Here is a 21,895-nt window from a genome sequence, read left to right as displayed (position 1 = left end):
AAACTCATAACTCAGACCCGTGGATCAGAAAAAAGGTTCTTAGAGAAGGGTGCACCTGAGCTGAGCTCTGAGGAAGTCATCACCCAGGGGAAACTCTTCCAGGCAGAAGACGGTTGTCTTTGTAACGCCAGAAGAGAAAGAGGACACAGACCACGATAGTACTTGTGGCGACCTCTGCTCTGGAGGTGCTGACAAAGAATCTCTGATTCTCCTCAAAATCATGTAAAGGGGGTGCCATGACCACCCAGATGATGGTGCAACAGAAGAGAGGATTTTAAAGCATTGCATCTGAATTCACAGAGCTAATACACGTCAGGACCAGAGTCTGAAACCAGTTTCACCTGCCTCCGTAGCCAGCACTTTCTCCTCTGCCATTTCACCTGTCTGCAGACAGCCATTTCAACCTGTTATAGGGCTGTGATCATCAGATGAGATGTTGTAATGGAAAGTTAAGTGCCAAAAAGTCATGTTAAATGTGTCTGTGATTATTCTGGCATTCTTACCTCATAAGAAGTCTTAATGACAGTTTAGGATGTTTTCACTACATCAGTGCTAGAATAGCTCTTACTATTTGTGGAAACACGTATGTAACTCTCCAGTTCTTTTTCATTTTTGAGATGTGAATGAATGAATTCATTCAGCAGATGATCTGGTACATATCGTATAGGTTTCATGTTGCCAGGGTTTGGCAATGCCATATTGAGCAAGATAAATGTGCTTTCTGCCCTCATGGGGCTTATGTTATATTATCGCATAATGTTTTTAAACATAATGTAACAAGTAATTCAATGTTACTCTGACTGTAGCTCCTTTAATTCAGTCAAAATTAATCTTATCTTGATCAGTCCTCTGGGTTATCAGTGGCCTTGGGTTAAGACGCAACCACAGGCCTATTTCCACTCCCATTCCAAGCCACTGCTTTTTCTGAGTATTTTTGTGCTTAGCACATTTCCTCGGGAGCATAGTTTCTTAATTAAATTAATGTTTCTTGAGAAGAACAACGGAGGTAGATAATTTCAGTATTCAGTATGATAATTAAGATTTTTTATAGAATTAATTTTTGCTTCTTATTCTCCGGAAAAGGTGAGGGCAGGGAAGGAGAAAGTTTTTCAGAGACTTTTGGAGCTTATTAAATATTCAGTGTATCCTAGGATCAGTGAGGCATTAATCAGCAATTAAGTAAATGCACAGTTACTAATAAAATTGTAATGTCTTGTGGTTTCTAGAGAGAAGACAGGCTAATTTTGAAGGAGATGAAAGTTTGGATAGAACAATTTGAAAGAGATTTGACAAGGGCACAGATGACAGACTCAAGTTTGCAGGATAAATATCAGGTAATGTATGGAAGAGATATTTCACTTTTCTTAAAAGCCTTTCATGAGTAAGAGCCACATATGTCATTTAATCTATGTTTAATCTTTCAAGTGATGTTAATGAGAAATATCTTTTAAAAATAATGTGCATTATCTTAAGTTTACATATAATTTTTTAATCATGTTTCTATGTAAATAGGTAGTTTTTAAAATTTAATGCATTTATATATTGTAATATGTTTGCCATTGTAACAATAATTAGCACCTCTAACATGTGACATTATTATCATTTACTTTTAGTGGGTGAGATGTTTAAGTTCCAGTCTCTTAGCAATTTTGATGATTGTAATGCAATACTATTGTCCATATTCACTTTACTGTGCATTTGGAACTAGGACTTATGTACCCTAAACTTTTCCAGTTTGTATACTTAAATATCCACCCTGTCCCCTCCACCCTCTACCCCCTGGTAACCATCCTTTTGCTCTCTGTTTTTAGGAGTTTGACTTTTTAGATTCCATATATAAATGATATTATACAGTCTTTGTTTTTCTCTACCTTATCTTGCTTAGTGCAGCATCTTTAAGTTTCACCCATGTTGCCCCTTATGGCAGGCTGTCCGTTTTTCTCAAGGCTGAATAATATGCCATTATATATACACACCGCATCTTCTTTGCCAATTCTTCCCTTAATGGGCACTTAAATTGTTTCTATCAATTGACTGTGGTGACAATGCTGCAATAAACATGAGGGTGCGTGTCTATCTCTTTGATACGTTGTTTTCATTTGCTTCGGATATACACCCAGAGCTGGAGTTGGTAGTTTTAAATTGTATGTGTCACGTTATATACAGTTGTGAGGCTTCATCACTTTCCCAGAACTCAGTCTTGTAGACGACCCAAAACACAAAAATCTGGCCATTGTTTTTATGTAACACATGACCTTACAGATGTTACCTCACAAGAAATTCCACCAAAATATGACTTCAGTGGCAAATTGAAATTTTCTATAGGATAAGCTGAATTAAATAAAAATTGCAGCATGAAGAGTTGGCGTAGGTCCCTTAGTAAGATCGGTTTCTCCTGCTACCTGCCTCACTCAGCACTGCTGCGTTCAGGTTGAGTTCAGTGTTGCTGCTGTTGCGGTTGCTCTTTCTCCCAGTTTCATCACACTGTCATCAATTAGATTTCAGCTTCCAATTTCCACTTCCAAAATCCTTTAACAAGTTTTGTTTTTTTCATTGAATTGTGACTTACTCTGCGTAGCACTGACATTTTCTCCTGCTTAAAATATCATTGCATTTCGGTGGCAGAACTATGGTATATTCTAATCTACAATGTATTTTGACAATTTTTGCTACAAAAAAAAAGGTGAATGATGTAAGAGATGTGAAACGGCAGATGATAAAAGATTTAGCTGTTGGAATTAGTGTGTGATTTTATATAATCATATCTATAAAGTGTGCCTGAATTTAGATGGATGGTTTCATCAATATTATATTTGATGGACTTGGAAATGCAATAAATACATTCTTATATATGTGTTCCTTTTGCTGAAGCTCATTATAATTTTTTTCCCTCAAAAGATAATTTTCTGGGAACATTAAAATGATTAAATCAGTAAATTGAGGCTATAAATGCAAGAACAGAATGAATGTCCTTATTTAGTCCATTAGTGAGCTTCAGTTTTAGCATAAATTATCAAAAAATAAATTCCAAGTTATAAAGTTACCATGGTACAGAAGTTAATTTATAAGAGGAAATCTAAGTATCAGAAAAGTACAAAACAGAAGCATCCCTTTCAGATCAGTCTCTTAAATAGGGTTAGACCACATAGGGAACGTTTTCTTTCATTTGTATGTTTATTATGTAATCAGAATCTAATGTTTGTACTTATCAATTAATAGTGCATTTTCCAGTTTTTCTGTATGTAGAATTCTGTAGAATAAAATTTAAGACTGATTATATGTTTTGGTACTTTAAAATTGCCTTAAGTTATAGTGAATGGTAGGTAAAGTTTGTGGTAAATATGTATTCACCATCTCCCCCAAGTGTTCTTCATGTGAATTTACATGTTTGTGTGCTTAGTGACTTAGAAGTTCTTTCAAATGTGCTATCTGTTAGATTCTATGGGGGCTATCCTCATGTTCCTTATTATTTTTAATGTTAAAGACATTAAATGCACATTCAGTGACATTTTCAATTCATATGTAGACTTTGAAACATATTTTAGAGCGGGTTAATGTAATGTACAGAGAAGGCGATGGCACCCCACTCCAGTACTCTTGCCTGGAAAATCCCATGGACGGAGGAGCCTGGTGGGCTGCAGTCCATGGGGTCGCGAAGAGTTGGACACAACTGAAGTGACTTAGCAGCAGCAGCAGTGTAATGTAAAATGTAGGGCTTTCATTAAAATCACTAACCTTTCTTAGGTTATATTAATATTAGACTTACAGTTAAGTCTACCTGTTACAAATTTATGTTAACCATACTGTGACAAAAGAAAGATACAATATTTAGTATTTTAACATCATAAAATTAAAGCAAAAGGTTATTACATAAAGTAAACCTCTTTATACAAATTTACTTAAATATAAATTAGGATACCACTAATTCTGGGTTTTTTTGTTGTTGTTGGATGTATACAATTTCTACTTGTAAACTGGTACTTTAAAGTAAAACAACAATTTTGATTATGAACATAGATTTATACTCTTGTTTATTATTTCATCATGAGCAGGGACTGGCTTGTAGATTATTTACCTAGGAATGAGAAATCCTGGCCTTGAGTCCTGTCTCTACTACTTGTGTCTGCCAAGTCACCTCTGGGCTTACTGTGGTAGTAATAACGGGCTTGTCTAAGTTGTAGCATGATGGGAAGCCAGAGACGCTAATGTGCAGAAGGCACTGAGCGAGGGGCCAGGGTCATCATCAGGGCTAGATGAATGCTGGCTGTATCACGATTGTCATTATTATTATCAGCAACATTTACTGAACGTTATCCAAATATAAAGGATTGTTATTTAGGAAACATGGTTTCCTTTGCTTTTGCTTTTTTTGACTGACTGCCCTGTTCTTGCTATTTTTCCTCTCTTAGTCATTTAAGCATTTCAGAGTTCAATATGAAATGAAGAGGAAACAGATTGAACACTTATTGCAACCGTTACATAGAGATGGTAAACTGTCACTTGACCAAGCATTGGTAAAACAGGCCTGGGATAGAGTGTCCTCCAGGGTAAGTCCTCTGATAATTCATTTCATCAGGACTTAAGTTAGTTGGGAATACTTTCTATCATCTCCTTCTTCACAATGATGTTACACCAGGTCCTCATGCCTCTGTCTGTGGTTGGAGGTTTTACCAGTGGGATGGTCTTTGTCCTCTTGTCAAGTTTTCCTCTAAGTTAGTGGAAGTGCCTGTTTAACAACTCTTTCCCTGCTTAGCCTGTCTTATTGTAATATCACCATAGACCAGACAACCCACTGAAATCCTGGAAGACCACCTGGGTTACTTCTCCTTTTTTACAATTTAATCCTGGGTTTTTAGAAGTAACTCCCCAAGAATGAGGCCTCACCTTCTCCAAATTCCATAACCGGATTTCATCAACAGTCAATTATCTTCCTGTATTCACGTTTATTTTTATATTCTTTAATTTAAGCGTATCTGCTTACCTGGTCTTGAACTTGAAGGAACATTGCTCTGTAGCTTTCATTTTAATCTTTTGCAAACATTAAGTCCGAGATTTCAAAACCTCTGAAACTTCTATCCCTCATGGGAATATTTGCCTTATACTTATTCCATTTTCACTTTTATAATCCAACTTTTCCCATTAAGCTCTATGAAAGAATAAGTTAGATCCCAACCCATCCCCCCACCATTCCAAGAAGCTGTGAAGCAGTACCTGAGAATCGGATAAGTGGGAGAAATGATGAAATCATTAGAGAATTACATTATTGTAGAAAGAATCCTAATTCTCATTTTCCTCCCGAGATGTCTAGATGACTCTGATTTTTCTGGACCTGTTCTCATTATGTGGGAGATTTTGAAGGAAAGTAGCTGTGTTCTGAACTTTTCAAAACATTAGATTAGGACACAGATATTTTCTTACTTGATATGTATTAAATTAACCCAAAATTAATAACTTACAGCATTTTGTAGGCTTTAAAATCATTTGGGGGAGTTTTAGGAATTGTCTTTTTCTGTGTTGAGACACTGTCCTTCTACTTTGTATTTCAGCTCTTCGATTGGCATATACAACTTGACAAGTCTCTTCCTGCACCTCTGGGTACCATAGGGGCCTGGTTATACAGAGCAGAGGTGGCCCTAAGAGAGGAAATAACCATTCAGCAGGTTCACGAGGAAACAGCCAACACAATACAACGGAAACGTGAGCAACACAAGGTAAATACTCTGGCTGGAAAACCTTCCAGCGTAACGGTCCTAGTGTTACCAAATCAGGTTTGTTTGCCCATTACTCAGCGAGCCAAAGGCTGAGACACTAAGATTTGCAGCAGAGAAAGGGTTTATTCACAAGGCAGCCAGTTGAGGAGAGAGAGAACAAATTTCAGTCCATCTCCCTGAAGGTGAGGGGTTCTGAGTATTTATGGGATAAAGCTGAACATGGGAAAGGTCACTGGAGATAAGAAACGGGTGAGGTGATCCTCATTCTGTGCAGATGTAACTAAGGCACAGACCTCTTCATGGGCTCCATGTTCCGAAAATGTGGCATCAGTGTGATCAGAGGGTGGAGTTTTGGGCCCTCTGACTTCAAAAGGTCACCATGCGGACACTCACCCATGGTCAGATGGAGGGTCAGTGGACCTAACCAGTCTTAACCAGCTGGAGCTCAAACTGGACACAGCTGACTCCAAGTTCCTAAATTCAGCTTGGCCAACATCTTTTTGTTAAGGTTGTGTGATAGTTGGAGGACCTACAAATTTTATTAAAGCAAACCTGGTCAGTGAAGGTAGCTTGCTGTTGATCAGTTGCTAAGTCGTGTCTGACTCTTTGTGACTCCACTGTCTACAGCACGCCAGGCTTCCCTGTCCTTCACCATTTCCTGGAGCTTGCTCAAACTCATGTCCATTGAATCAATGATGCCATCCAATCATCTTATCCTCTGTCACCCCCTTCTCTTACCCTCAATCTTTCCCAGTATCAGGATCTTTTCCAGTGAGTCAGCTCTTTGCATCAGGTGGTCAAGGTATTGGAGCTTCAGCAGGTTACAATTTATTATTTATTAACAGCTAACTGATAATACCCTTGTTTCACTAGTATAGTCTGGGACTTGCGCTGACTCAGGTCTCCCAGGCACCCATTCATTCTGGTTTGGAGATGTCCCCATTTTCCTAGAAATTCTTTGATTTGCATTTCCCTCTTCTGTACTTGTTATGACAATCCCAGTAGATTCATTTCCCGAGTTGTTTTCCAGTAGCTCTGTGTTATTTTTTCATCTGCATTTACTTTTGTTATTTCTCGTGCTGTATTGTTGTCTTTGAAAATATAAGGCCATAGACAGTGTGTATTTACATAATAGTGTAATTGGCCATTGGCTCCAGACCTCGTTTCCTCCTCCATTCTCACAGGAAGGCAAACCAAGTCACCAAGTTCTTACGTCCTGGTGCTTAAGAAGTAAGGAGAGGGAGAGGGTGGGATGCTTTGGGAGAATGGCATTGAAACATGTATAATATCATATATGAAATGAGTCGCCAGTCCAGGTTTGATGCACGATACTGGATGCTTGGGGCTGGTGCACTGGGACGACCCAGAGGGATGGTATGGGGAGGGAGGAGGGAGAACAGGATACACGTGTTCAGGTTGGGGAACACGTGTATACCTGTGGTGGATTCATGTTGATATATGGCAAAACCAATACAATATTGTAAAGTTAAAAAATAAAATTAAATTAAATTAAAAAAAAAGTGAGGATCAGGGTGGGGGGAGGGGTTACTAGTGGCCTTAGAAAGTGGTGGGATTAGGCCTTGATCTCTCAGCCATTTGCGACTTTATTTTCTCATTGCATGTTTTGTGCTTTGCGTAAGTTCTAATACTCTTCCTCTGTGTCTTGTAATAGTACAGTCCTAACTTAAAATGCTGTGTTTTTCACTAACATCTCATTAATGCAACCCTGCATTTTGTGCAATTGAATTTGTGTATCTCATTTACTGAGTCATGGTGGGGGTTAACTGTATATGTGGAAGATAAACCAACAACCAGGTCTCACTTTGTTCTTCTCTCCTGGTTAAACAAGAAAAAGTGAAAGTGTTAGTTGCTCAGTCATGTCCAACTCTTTGCAACCCCGTGGACTATAGCCCATCAGGCTCCTCTGTCCATGGAATTCTCTGGGCAGGAATATTGGAGTGGGTTTTCATTCCCTTCTCCAGGGGATTTCCTGAGCCAGGGATTGAACCCAGGTTTCCTGCATTGCAGGCAGATTCTTTACCATCTGATCCACCAGGTGACTTTTTGGTTAAAGCCAGCTCTCAGCCCAACTCCTGCCTACGTTCATGCAGTTGACTGTGGTTGGAGATAAACACACCCTCAGGCACGCTGACTAACCCAAGTGGGCCTTTAATGCTCCCTGGCACTCCAAAGGCATTTTTGGACTCTCTTCCCTCTGCATTTCTGGGACAACTATTTTATACCTTTTCTCCTCAAACCTTCCACACCTCCTCCTTCATCCTTACTCTTAGCTGATGACACCGCTTCCTATTTCTCTGAGAAAATAGAAGCAGTCAAAAAAGAATTTCCGCAAGCTCCCACGACCACATCAACCCACCTACACGCATCTGTGACCGAATACTCCGTCTCCTCTCCTGTTACTATGGATGAACCATCTGTGCTCCGAGCTAAGGCCAGCCCCTCCACGTGTACAGTGGATCCCATCCTCCCAGCTCTGTTCCAGAAGATAATTCCTGTAGTACTTTGCTTCTTTATTTTTTCTCTCTCTTTCTCTGCTGGATTTTTCCCACCCACATGAAATATAGTGTCATTATTCTTAATACCCTCTTTCTTAACTGTACCCTTCCTTTCAGCTATTGTCCATTAAAAAAAAAATTATTGGGGTATAGTTGCTTTACAATGTTGTGTTAGTTTCTGTACAGCAAAGTGGATCCGCTATACATATGCATGTATCCCCTCTTCTTTAGATTTCCTTCCCACTCGGGTCATCACAGACTAATGGATACAGTTCCCTGTGCTATACAGTAGGTTCTCATTAGCTATCAATCTTATGCAGAGACTCAATAGTGTATATATGTCAATCACAATCTCCCAATTCATCCCATTCCTTCCCTTCCCCCTTGGTATCTATATGTTTGCTCTTTACATCTGTATCTCTATTTTCTGCTTTGTAGATAAGATCATCTATCCCAATTTTTTCAGATTCTACATATATGCATGAATATACGGTATTTGTTTTTCTCTTTTTGGCTTTCTTCACTCTGTATGGCAGTCTTTAGGTCCCTCTACATCTCTACAAATGACCCAGTTTTGTTCCTTTTCACAGCAGAGGCAGAGAGTAAATCCCATCATATATATGCACTGCATCTTTATCGATTCCTCTGTTGATGAACATTCAGGTTGCTCCCATATCCTGGATAATGTATATAGTGAACTACTGTCCATTGTTTTCTTTCTTTTACAAAGTGAAGTTCTTTGAAAGTACTATCTGAAATCTCATCCTTTCTAGAACCCATTCCAATCGTGTTTTCCCTTGCCCATCTAGCCATGGCAGGTTCATGAGGGTGCTTTTTGTTCCTCCCTCAGTGGTCAGTTTTCAGTCCTCATTTTACCTTTACTGGAAGCATTTTAGACTCTGAACTACTTTATCCATTTGGTTTCTTAATTTTTTTTCCTGTTCTTTCCAGTGTTTTCAGTTAGCCCACATTTGGTCCAAAATGTCCATGAGTGTATTTGGTTCATGGAACAAATAGTTTAGGACAGGGCCAAATATCAAGGACCTTTTGATGTGGACCAAATGTCTCTATGGACATTTTGGATAGGACCAGATATGACCAATTATCAAGGGCCTTTTGGCATAAACCAGATATTTTATGGTAATTTTGAACAGGACCATATGGTCCTAAAATGGTCTTTCCTTCTCTTTCAACAAATATTTATTGAACTCTTTCTATGTGTAAAGTAGTGTTGTAGGCATTTGTGATATACCCATAAGTAAAACAGACAAAACTTCTACCCTAATATAACTTGCCTTTTCATAGGAGGAGGCAATTAAGAAATAGTAAATATGATAAATAAAGGCATTTTATACTAGAATAAAAGATAGAAGGACAAGGAAGGTAAGGCGGTGTTGCAATTTTAAGCAGGGGAGTCTGTGAAACCACACTGAAAAGAGAACCTCGAACATGCAAGCGTGTTCCTACTCAGAGGCCTTTGCCCTTGCCAGCATTTCTGGAATGTTCTTGTCTCTCTGCCTGATATTTTCCAGGCATTCTTCCTCATCTCCTTGGGCCTTTACTGAAAGGTCACCTTTTAGTCAATCCTTTCTTGGCCACCTCTTTGAAAGGACAACATCCTTTTCCCATTCCCTATTCAGTTTTTCTCTTTAGCATTATCTTCATCTCAAATGCTAATTTCATGATTTATCTTATTTATTGCTTGATCTCCTACAGTGTAATCTCAACTCTGTAAGAGCAATGATTATTGTTTATTTTTTACTCTTGTTAAAAAAAAAAAGCCTCTAAAAATGGTTTTATAAATATTCAGGCTTTCAAAATTGTAATTGGGTCAATAATGCTAATCATACTTTCTGAGAATTTGTTCCTTGGACTAAGTTTTCAAAATTATTGACACAAAATTATTCAAAATATTCTTGTGCCTGTAGTGAAGCCTCCATTTCCCCCAGTTTTATTTCTATGCACTTTGTCACATTCCTTAAATGCACTTTGAGCAGCCTTAATTTTCTCTGTTATATCCTAATGATCTTTTCCCATCTACTTTCTTACCAGAGAAATGACAGAATCACTCTTTTAACAGCAGCATTCTGGTGCTGTGTGAGGATATGACTAGTCAAAGAGGGGAGAAGTGAGAGAAACAATTTCAATGATCCAGGTAGAGTGGCTTGAACAAAGGTCATAGCTATATAGATGGTAAGAAATAGATTCTGAGTATATTTCAAGGGCAGAACAAAGAGAATTTTTAGCATTAGATATTGATTATGAAGGAAGGGGAGTCATAAATGACACTATGATTTTTCAACCAAGCAGTTGGAAAAGTGGAGTTTCCATCAGTTGAGATGGAAAGGCAATGAAGCAGGTTTGGGAGGAAAGATGGAGTTCAGTCTGGGGGAAGGTAAGTGTGAGACTGTTTCACGCCCCAGTAAATATGCGGAGTGGGTAGCGGGAGATAAGAGACAGGAGGGGGCCAAATAGTCAGAGTCCTTGATATATAAAGGGATGTTAAAAGCTTGGAGACTTAGATTAAATAAATAAGTACAGACAGAAAATTAGTCAAGAGCTGAGCCCTGAAGGAACCCTGTATTAAGTAAGCTTCAGTGCTTATACTTACTGTTGTTCAGTCACCAAGTCATGTCCGACTCTCTGTGACCACATAAACTGCAGCACAGCAGGCTTCCCTGTCCTTCACTATCTCCCAGAGTTTGCTCAAACTCGTGTCCATTGAGTCAGTGATGCTATCCAACCATCTTATCCTCTGTTGCCCCTATCTCCCCTTGCCCTCTATCTTTCCTAGCATCAGGGTCTTTTCCAGTAAATCAACTCTTCACATAAGGTGGCCAAAGTATGGGAGCTTCACTTACAGCATCAGTCCTTCCAATGAATATTCAGCATTGATATCCTTTAAAATTGACTAGTTTGATTTCCTTGCAATCCAAGAGACTCTCAAAAATTATTATCCAGCAACACAGATGGAAAGCATCAGTTCTTTGTTTCTCGGCCTTCTTGATGTTTCAGGTCTCACATCCACACATGAGTACTGAAAAACCCATAGATTTGACTATATGGACCTTTGTCAGTAAAGTGATATCTCTGCTTTTTAATACACTGTTTAGGTTTGTCATAGCTTTTCTTCCAACAAGCAAACATCTTTTAATTTCATGGCTGCAGTCACCATCTGCAGAAAAGAAAAGAAAAGAAAACCTGTCAGTTTCCACTTTTCCCCATCTATTTGCTATGAAGTGATGGGAACTTAACAGTATCTAGATTAGCAATATAAAGAAGCATAGTGGGATGCTCTTCTGTGGGAATGATCTCTGTTCATTTCTAAGGCAAACCATTCAATATCACAGTAATCCAAGTCTATGCCCTGACTGATAATGCTGAAGATGCTGAAGCTGAATGGTTCTGTGAAGACCTACAAGACCTTCTAGAACTAACACCCAAAAAGATGTCCCTTTCATTATAGAAGACTGTAATGCAAAAGTAGTAACTCAAGAAATACCTGGAGTAATGTGCAAGTTTGGCCTTGGAGTACAGTATGAAGCAGGACAAAGGCTAACAGAGTTTTGCCAAGAGATTGCACTGGTCATAGCAAATACCCTCTTCCAACAACATATGAGAAGACTCTACACATGGACATCACCAGATGGTCAACACCATAATCAGATTGATTATATTCTTTACAGCCAAAGATGGAGAAACTCTATACAGTCAGCAAAAACAAGACCAGGAGCTGACTGTGGCTCAGATCATGAACCCCTTATTGCCAAATTCAGACTTAAATTGAAGAAAGTAGGGAAAACCACTAGATCATTCAGGTATGATCTAAATCAAATCCATTATGACTGTACAGTGGAAGTGACAAATAGATTGAAGGATTAGATCTGATAGACAAGAGTGCCTGAAGATCTATGGATGAAGGTTCATGATATTGTACAGGAGGCAGTGATCAAGACCATCCCCATGAAACAGAAATGCAAAAAGGCAAAATGGCTGTCTGAGGAGGCCTTACAAACAGCTATGAAAGAAGAAAAGCGAAAGACAAAGGAGAAAAGGGAAGATACACCCATTTGAATGCAGAGTTCCAAAGACTATCAAGGAGAGTTAAGAAAGCCTTTGTCAGCGATCAATGCAAAGAAATAGAGGAAAACAACAGAATGGGAAAGACTAGAGATCTCTTCAAGAAAATTAGAGATACCAAGGGAACATTTCATGCAAAGATGGGCACAATAAAGGACAGAAATGGTATGGACCTAACAGAAGCAGAAGATATTAAGAAGAGGTGGCAAGAATACACATACAAAAAAGATCTTCATGACACAGATAATCACGATGGTGTGATCACTCACCTAGAGCCAGACATCCTGAAATGTGAAGTCAAGTGGGCCTTAGAAAGCATCACTATGAACAAAGCTAGTGGAGGTGATGGAATTCCAGTTTAGCTATTTCAAATCCTGAAAGATGATGCTGTGAAAGTGCTGCACTCAATATGCCAGCAAATTTGGAAAACTCAGCAGTTGGCCACAGGCCTGGAAAAGGTCAGTTTTCATTCCAATCCCAAAGAAAGGCAATGCCAAAGAATGCTCAAACTACCCCATAATTGCACTCATCTCACACAGTAGTTAAGTCATGCTCAAAATTCTCCAAGCCAGGCTTCAACAGTACATGAACCATGAACTTCCAGATGTTCAAGCTGGATTTATAAAAGGCAGAGGAACCAGAGATCAAATTGCCAACATCTGCTGGATCATAGAAAAAGCGAAAGAGTTCCAGAAAAACATCTACTTCTGCTTACTGACTATGCCAAATCTTTTGACTGTGTGGATCACAACAAACTGGAAAATTCTGAAAGAGATGGGAATAACAGATCACCTGACCTGCCTCCTGAGAAATCTGTATGCAGGTCAAGAAGCAACAGTTAGAACTGGACATGGAACAACAGACTGGTTCCAAATCAGGAAAGGAGTACGTCAAGGCTGTATATTGTCACCCTGCTTATTTAACTTATATGCAGAGTACATCATAAGAAACTCTGGGCTGGATGAAGCACAAGCTGGAATGAAGATTGCTGGGAGAAATATCAATAACCTTAGATATGCAGATGACACCACCCTTATGGCAGAAAGCAAAGAAGAACTAAAGAGCCTCTTGTTGAAAGTGAAAGAGGAGAGTGAAAAAGCTGGCTTAAAGCTCAACATTCAGAAAACCAAAGATCATGGCATCTGGTCCCATCACTTCATGGCAAATAGCTGGGGGAACAGTAGAAACAGTGACAGACTTTATTTTGGGGGCTCCAAAATCACTGCAGATGGTGACTACAGCCATGAAATTAAAAGATGCTTGCTCCTTGGAAGAAAAACTATGACCAACCTAGACAGCTTATTAAAAAGCAGAGACATTACTTTGCCAACAAATGTCCGTCTAGTCAAAGCTAATGGTTTTTCCAGTGGTCATGTATGGATGTGAGAGTTGAACTATAAAAAGAGCTGAGTGCTTTCTTTTTTTATTTCTTCTGTGATTTGTTGGTTATTCAGCAGGGTGTTGTTCATCCTCCATATGTTGGAATTTTTAATAGTTTTTCTCCTGTAATTGAGATCTAATCTTACTGCATTGTGGTCAGAAAAGATGCTTGGAATGATTTCTATTTTTTTGAATTTAGCAAGGCTAGCTTTATGGCCCAGGATGTGATCTATCCTGGAGAAGGTTCCACGTGCGCTTGAGAAAAAGGTGAAATTCACTGTTTTGGGATGAAATGTCCTATAGATATCAATTAGGTCTAACTGGTCTATTGTATCGTTTAACGTTTGTGTTTCCTTGTTAATTTTCTGTTTAGTTGATCTATCCATAGGTGTGAGTGGGTATTCTTCACAGAGCTAGAATAAATAATTTCACAATTTGTATGGAAATACAAAAAACCTTGAATAGCCAAAGCTATCTTGAGAAAGAAGAATGGAACTGGAGGAATCAACCTGCCTGACTTCAGGATCTATTACAAAGCCACAGTTATCAAGACAGTATGGTACTGGAACAAAGACAGAAATATTGATCAATGGAACAAAATAGAAAGCCCAGAGATAAATCCACGCACATATGGACACCTTATCTTTGACAAAGGAGGCAAGAATATACAATGGATTAAAGACAACCTCTTTAACAAGTGGTGCTGGGAAAACTGGTCAACCACTTGTAAAAGAATGAAACTAGACCACTTTCTAACACCATACACAAAAATAAACTCAAAATGGATTAAAGATCTCAATGTAAGACCAGAAACTATAAAACTCCTAGAGGAGAACATAGGCAAAACACTCTCCGACATACATCACAGCAGGATCCTCTATGACCCACCTCCCAGAATATTGGAAATAAAAGCAAAAATAAACAAATGGGACCTAATTAAACTTAAAAGCTTCTGCACAACAAAGGAAACTATTAGCAAGGTGAAAAGGCAGCCTTCAGAATGGGAGAAAATAATAGCAAATGAAGCAACTGACAAACAACTAATCTCAAAAATATACAAGCAACTCCTACAGCTCAACTCCAGAAAAATAAATGACCCAATCAAAAAATGGGCCAAAGAACTAAATAGACATTTCTCCAAAGAAGACATACAGATGGCTAACAAACACATGAAAAGATGCTCAACATCACTCATTATCAGAGAAATGCAAATCAAAACCACTATGAGGTACCATTTCACGCCAGTCAGAATGGCTGCAATCCATAAGTCTACAAGCAATAAATGCTGGAGAGGGTGTGGAGAGAAGGGAACTCTCTTGCACTGTTGGTGGGAATGCAAACTAGTACAGCCACTATGGAGAACAGTGTGGAGATTCCTTAAAAAACTGGAAATAGAACTGCCTTATGATCCAGCAATCCCACTGCTGGGCATACACACTGAGGAAACCAGAAGGGAAAGAGACACGTGTACCCCAGTGTTCATCGCAGCACTGTTTATAATAGCCAGGACATGGAAGCAACCTAGATGCCCATCAGCAGATGAATGGATAAGAAAGCTGTGGTACATATACACAATGGAGTATTAGCCATTAAAAAGAATACATTTGAATCAGTTCTAATGAGATGGATGAAACTGGAACCTATTATACAGAGTGAAGTAAGCCAGAAAGAAAAACACCAATACAGTATACTAACGCATATATATGGAATTTAGAAAGATGGAAACAATAACCCTGTGTATGAGACAGCAAAAGAGACACCAATGTATAGATCAGTCTTATGGACTCTGTGGGAGAGGGAGAGGGTGGGGAGATTTGGGAAAATAGCATTGAAACATGTATAATATCATGTATGAAATGAGTCGCCAGTCCAGGCTCAATGCACGGTACTGGATGCTTGGGGCTGGTGCACTGGGATGACCCAGAGGCAGGGGAGGGGAGGGAGGAGGGTGGAGGGTTCAGGATGGGGAACGCGGGTATACCTGTGGCGGATTCATTTTGATATTTGGCAAAACCAATACAATATTGTAAAGTTTAAAAAAAAGAAAAAGAGCTGAGTGCTGAAGAATTGATGCTTTTGAAGTGTGGTGTTGGAGAAGACTCTTGAGAGTCCCTTGGACTGCAAGCAGACCCAACCAGTCCATTCTAAAAGACATCAGCCCTCGGTGTTCTTTGGAAGGAATGACGCTAAAGCTGAAACTCCAGTACTTTGGCCACCTGATGGGAAGAACTGACTCATTTGAAAAGACCCTGACGCTTACTCCTTGGAAGAAAAGTTATGACCAACCTAGATAGCATATTGAAAAGCAGAGACATTACTTTGCCAACAAAGGTCCGTTTAGTCAAGGCTATGGTTTTTCCAGTGGTCACGTATGGATGCGAGAGTTGGACTATGAAGAAAGCTGAGCGCCAAAAAATTGATTTGACTCATTGGAAAAGACTCTGATGCTGGGAGGGATTGGGGGCAGGAGGAAAAGGGGACGACAGAGGATGAGATGGCTGGATGGCATCACTGACTCTATGGACATGAGTTTGAGTAAACTCCAGGAGATGGTGATGGACAGGGAGGCCTGGCGTGCTACAATTCATGGGGTCACAAAGAGTCGGACATGACTGAGCAACTGAACTGAACTGAACTGATGCTGGGAAAGGTTGAAGGCTGGAGGAGAAGGAGATAACAGAGGATGATATGGTTGGATGGCATCACTGACTCAATGGACATGAGTTTGAGTAAACTCTGGGAATTGGTGATGGACAGGGAGGCCTGGCGTGCTGCAGTCCATGGGGTCACAAAGAGTCAGACACGACTGAGCAACTGAACTGAACTGAACTGCATGGGATGATCAAATTTTCAATAGATTTATGGGAAGTCTAGTTTTATTCAATAGATACTTGTTAGGATATACAATTAATTCTCAAACAAAATTCTAGGATATACAATTAATTTTAGAGCAAAATTGTTGGCTCTGCTTTTTAATATGTTGTCTAGGTTTGTCATAGCTTTTCTTCCAAGTAGGAAGCATCTTTTAATTTCATGGCTGCAGTCACCATCCACAGTGATTTTGGAGCCCAAGAAAACAATAATTAATTAAGCAGTTAATAACTTGTAAAGACTTCTGTTCTGGAGTCTATTTGTCTGATATTGATGCACACATATGAGACTTCTTTTATTAGAATTTGCCTGGCTTGTTGTTTTCTGTTGTATTAATTTCAACCTATCCTTGTTCTTAGTGTTCAGGAACATCTCTTTTAAAAAGCAGATAGTTCTGTTTGTCTAATCTGACAATCTCTCACTTTCCATAAGCAAATATGTATTCCATTCACATTTATTTATTTATTTTCAGCTTTTATTTTTTTATTTTTATTTTTTAATTTTATTTTATTTTTAAACTTTACATAATTGTATTAGTTTTGCCAAATATCAAAATGCATCCGCCACAGGTATACATGTGTTCCCCATCCTGAACCCTCCTCCCTCCTCCCTCCCCATACCATCCCTCTGGGTCGTCCCAGTGCACTAGCCCCAAGCATCCAGTATCGTGCATCAAACCTGGACTGGCAACTCGTTTCTTACATGATATTTTACATGTTTCAATGCCATTCTCCCAAATCTTCCCACCCTCTCCCTCTCCCACAGAGTCCATAAGACTGTTCTATACATCAGTGTCTCTTTTGCTGTCTCGTACACCGGGTTATTGTTACCATCTTTCTAAATTCCATATATATGCGTTAGTATACTATATTGATGTTTTTCCTTCTGGCTTACTTCACTCTGTATAATAGGCTCCAGTTTCATCCACCTCATTAGAACTGATTCAAATGTATTCTTTTTAATGGCTGAGTAATACTCCATTGTGTATATGTACCAAAAGTCTACAAATAATAAATGCTGGAGAGGGTGTGGAGAAAAGGGAACCCTCTCACACTGTTGGTGGGAATGCAAACTAGTACAGCCACTATGGAGAACAGTGTGGAGATTCCTTAAAAAACTGGAAATAGAACTGCCTTATGATCCATTCAAATTTATTTATAATTACTGATACATCTGAATTTGTTTCTACCATTTCCTTCTATTTGCGCTACTTTTTCTTTCTTTCTTTTTCCCCTGCATTCTTCCTGTTTATAAGTTGATGAAAGGAATTAAAAAAAATTTTTTTTAATTAGAGGAAAATTGCTTTAAAATGTTTGATTGAGGGGTTTTGTTGTCGTTGTTGATTTGCTTGCCTATTTTTCTTATACCATGTTTTCCCTCAAACTGTCTTCAAGTTATAAACTGTAGTTGTGTAACGTGATTGTCCTTGAAATTATACCATAGATACTTAATGAAATTGAAAATCAATGTCTTGACCTCCTTTTAATCCATATAAGGAATTAGGAACACTTTAACCGGGTCCTACTCTTCTAACTTGCAAACTGTTATTGTCAAGTGTTAAATTACTCACATTTTTCTAACACTGTGAATGTATTGTTTCTGCTGCTTCTCACTCATGGTAGCGTGTCTCCTGTGTTTGGCGATATTTGCATTCTTCCTTTTGTGTTTGCATTTGCTGCCAACCAGGGACACATCAGCTCTCTTCGAGGGTTCTGGCTAAATGTTGAGTTCTCACCTTCAATATTTCTCACATTATTCAAGTTCCAAGACTTGCATGGTGTTGATATTTGTCCAGGACAATCAGCTTTTTTATATATATATAAATTTATTTATTTTAATAGGAGGCTAATTACTTTACAATGCTGTATTGGTTTTGCCATACATCAACATGAATCTGCCACAGGTGTACATGTGTTCCCCAACCTGAACCCCTTCCACCTCCCTCCCCATACCATCCCTCTGGGTCATCCCAGTGCACCAGCTGTGGTACATATACACAATGGAGTATTACTCAGCCATTAAAAAGAATACATTTGAATCAGTTCTAATGAGGTGGACAATCAGCTTTTTCAATGATTTTGTTCATAGGTCTGTGATTCAGTTTTGGGTCATGTTTTACTGAAAATGGGAGACTTAAAGGTTTCACTTACTTCCTGTGAGCCCACTAGTGAACTAAAGTCATACGCTGTGCTCAGCATCTGGTTGCTTTGTAGTGAGACAGCCTTTCAGAGGACCCAGCAGCATTACAGCATCTGTATTCTTTTGTCACATGTAAAAATGTTTTTGTTTGTTTTGATTTCTTGTCAAGATTTTTTTCAAGTCATTAGATATAGAAAACTACAACAGGGAAAGCTTCTTGGAAGACAACTGGACATTTGGAAATTCCAATAGAGTCACAGACTCCCACCCATACATTAACATGTAGTCACACAGAACAAATAAGAGGTGGGAGTGGTGGTGGCTCTAAACTTGCCCTGAAGTCATTTGGGGGAGTTTTGGTCAAGATATAAGCTATAGAACTGTGTCTACAGGTTAAGAAGGAGGCAGACAAGTGATTGAAATACTCAAGGCAATAGCTACTCTAGGATGGTCCGCTGTTCTCTGTGATCAGCTCTGAGATGTCTGTGGTGCCCTCCCACTGGGAACAGGGAACTTGTGAATATCTGTGCCATTACCTACAGACTCAAAGCATCTCAGAAGGTGATAATAGCAAGTACATATCAAGATAGAAATAGTTTGGGGCTGGAACTTTTTTTTACAATGTAACAAATAACATCCTCTGAACGAAAAGAAAATTAATCCTTTATGTTAACAAACACATATGACTTTAGCATCTTAATTTATATATGAAAGCATTCATTTGTACCTATCAAGTGTCTTATGTTTTAGGCTGTTTTCTTGCTTCTATTTTCTCTGATTAATCTACTAAATCTTAGTGTGAAACACTATTAGTTAATTAATTAAAAAATATATATATATGTTTTTATTTGGCACATCAGGTCTTAGTTGCAGCACGTAGGATCTTTGGTCTCTGGTGTGATATGCAGGACCTTTAGTTGTTGCAATAGGGATTTAGTTCTCTGACCAAAGATTGAACCCAGGCCCCCTGCATTGGGTGTGCAGAGTCTTAGCCACTGGACCATCAGGGAAGTCCCAAAAGAGTGTTGATTTTTCTAATTCATTCTGGTAGGTTAACGTATCTTATTTTTTAGTGAGTGACAATCTGTTGGCTATTTACTCTGCTATTGAGAAACCACCTAAGCTCTAGAAAATATGGCATGAATCTGCTTTCACCTCTCTCCTTCTTTGCTTTTATGTGAGAAATTAGCTAGGAATTGTGAAGGACATGTGAATCTTCATATAAATATATCTTCTGACAATGAAAAACTCAGAAAACAAATCTAAATACATTATGAAAAGTTTTTGGAGTTCTGTACAATCTAGACAGAATCTTTATAAACATCACATTTACTCTTCCCACTGTGATATCTATGGGACATTCCCTGTGCTTGTTTGAAATCTTCTAACCATAAGAGTGTTTTCATAATATGTTGTAATGCAATTGATTTACTTTAAGATGGCAAGCAAGCATGACTTTAGGGTAGCCTGCACACACTCAGAATAAAATAGAGAATTTAACATTTTTAGTTTTACCTTTAAAGGGTTAAACTAGTTGTACCTAGTTTTAAGCTTTGGAAAACCAATAGATTCAAAATCAGGGAAAGAGAAAAATGCTAACATTTATCGTTTATAGCACTAACTACATCTTCCTTTGGACCATGTGCCTTTAAAATGTCTGAATGCATTGCTGTGCAAGTGTCATGTGTGTTTAAAAGATGCCATAATTATTAGCTACGGCTCTAGCACAGGGCTTTATGGACAAGCACCCAGGCTCCTGTACAAGGTAAAAGCCTGTTCTCTGCAGCAAGCCGCGTATGGCTGTGGCAGCACCATCAAATTGTTGAATACATTGACTCATCCGTGCAGGCTGAAAATTATGCTTCTTAGCTTCCTGTGAACATGTTTCTTCATTTTTTATTTTTTTTAAAAAATTGTATCTTAGGATCTGCTTCAAAACACAGATGCCCACAAAAGAGCATTCCATGAAATCTACCGGACCAGGTCTGTGAACGGGATCCCAGTGCCACCTGATCAATTAGAGGACATGGCCGAGAGGTAAGAGAATGTCTAATTTTGAATGAAGTGTAGTTAAAAGGCTCGGTGGATGCTTTTTTCCCATGTCTTTTCTTTCTGAGTTAATTTGTTTTTTTTTTTTTTGTACCTAGATGCTTGCATTTGGTACATAAAAACTGGGTTCCCATAGCATATGCTGAGAATGCCAACGTTCTAATACATGATTAGTTAAAAAGAGTAAACCAGCATGTACCCACAGCCTGAAAAATCACAGAAATGGTTTCTTCAGAGGCTGTATTTTTATTCAGTACTGTGAGGAACATTATGTAATATTGCAAAAACAGCTTCTAAAAGAAACAGATGAGAGCGATCTTGGCAGGAGAAAGAACTAAATCAAAGACTTCAATCAATCGTGATTTGCCTTTAAACCCAGAGCTAGAAACCAAACCAGCTTTCCTGAGAGTAATTGATCAGCCAGAGTTTAGAAGACCTTGTGCCTGCATTTTATTTAATACTGAGGTGTAACAGGTTAAGTAAGCCCCATTCTGTTACTATTAGTTACATTCTGTAAATTCTCTGGTGTTTTGTTTCTAGGTTTCATTTTGTTTCCTCCACATCAGAGCTACACTTAATGAAAATGGAATTTCTAGAATTAAAGTACCGTCTGCTCTCACTGCTGGTTCTTGCAGAGTCAAAGCTGAAGTCTTGGATCATCAAGTATGGGGGGAGAGATTCAGTGGAGCTACTTCTGCAAAACTACATCGTAAGTCTCCCTGCGGCTCTGACAGAGGTCAGAGGTCCCCTGGGTTTAGTATCTAATACCTTCCAGTTTATTGGACATTGTTACTTTTATCTTGAATTTAAACCTTAAGTTACCAGTGTGTAAAATGGGTTTAGTGTAAATCTGTGAGCTTTTCACAGCAATCTGAAATATACACCTGTATTCTTTGGAGTATAAAATGTTTTGCAGCTTTAATCATGTTGAACCAATTTTGATGAGCTTTCTTGCTTAAAAAAAGGAAGTTTTTGTATTGCATACAACTGATTGTGAGCTCACTACTGAAGCTGACTTAAAATACTTAAACATTTTAAGCTTTCTAAAATCCAATCATGAGTAGTTTAGGACAATTCTCAATTGTTCAGTGGGAACTAATTTTTTTTTTTTTTTTAGATTAGTTCAAGCATGCCTTGTTTATGGCCATG

General features: G+C 38.6%; 1 protein-coding gene across 16 annotated transcripts in view; it reads left to right on the top strand.

The window, feature by feature from the left end:
- Positions 1–21,895, top strand: part of SYNE1 (spectrin repeat containing nuclear envelope protein 1) — a 497,963-nt gene that overhangs the window by 136,481 nt on the left and 339,587 nt on the right. For all 16 annotated transcript variants that reach the window (XM_061428348.1, XM_061428354.1, XM_061428353.1 and 13 more), the window contains 5 exons: positions 1,227–1,334; positions 4,410–4,547; positions 5,547–5,711; positions 20,622–20,734; positions 21,287–21,455. In XM_061428348.1, the coding sequence (XP_061284332.1) occupies positions 1,227–1,334; positions 4,410–4,547; positions 5,547–5,711; positions 20,622–20,734; positions 21,287–21,455 (693 nt within the window). The remainder of the gene's footprint in view (positions 1–1,226; positions 1,335–4,409; positions 4,548–5,546; positions 5,712–20,621; positions 20,735–21,286; positions 21,456–21,895) is intronic.

The sequence above is a fragment of the Bos javanicus genome, chromosome 9 (genome assembly GCF_032452875.1).
Source record: "Bos javanicus breed banteng chromosome 9, ARS-OSU_banteng_1.0, whole genome shotgun sequence".
NCBI classification, from domain to species: domain Eukaryota; kingdom Metazoa; phylum Chordata; class Mammalia; order Artiodactyla; family Bovidae; genus Bos; species Bos javanicus.
Note: the sequence above shows the minus strand (reverse complement) of the source record. Positions and strands in the feature narration are given on the sequence as shown.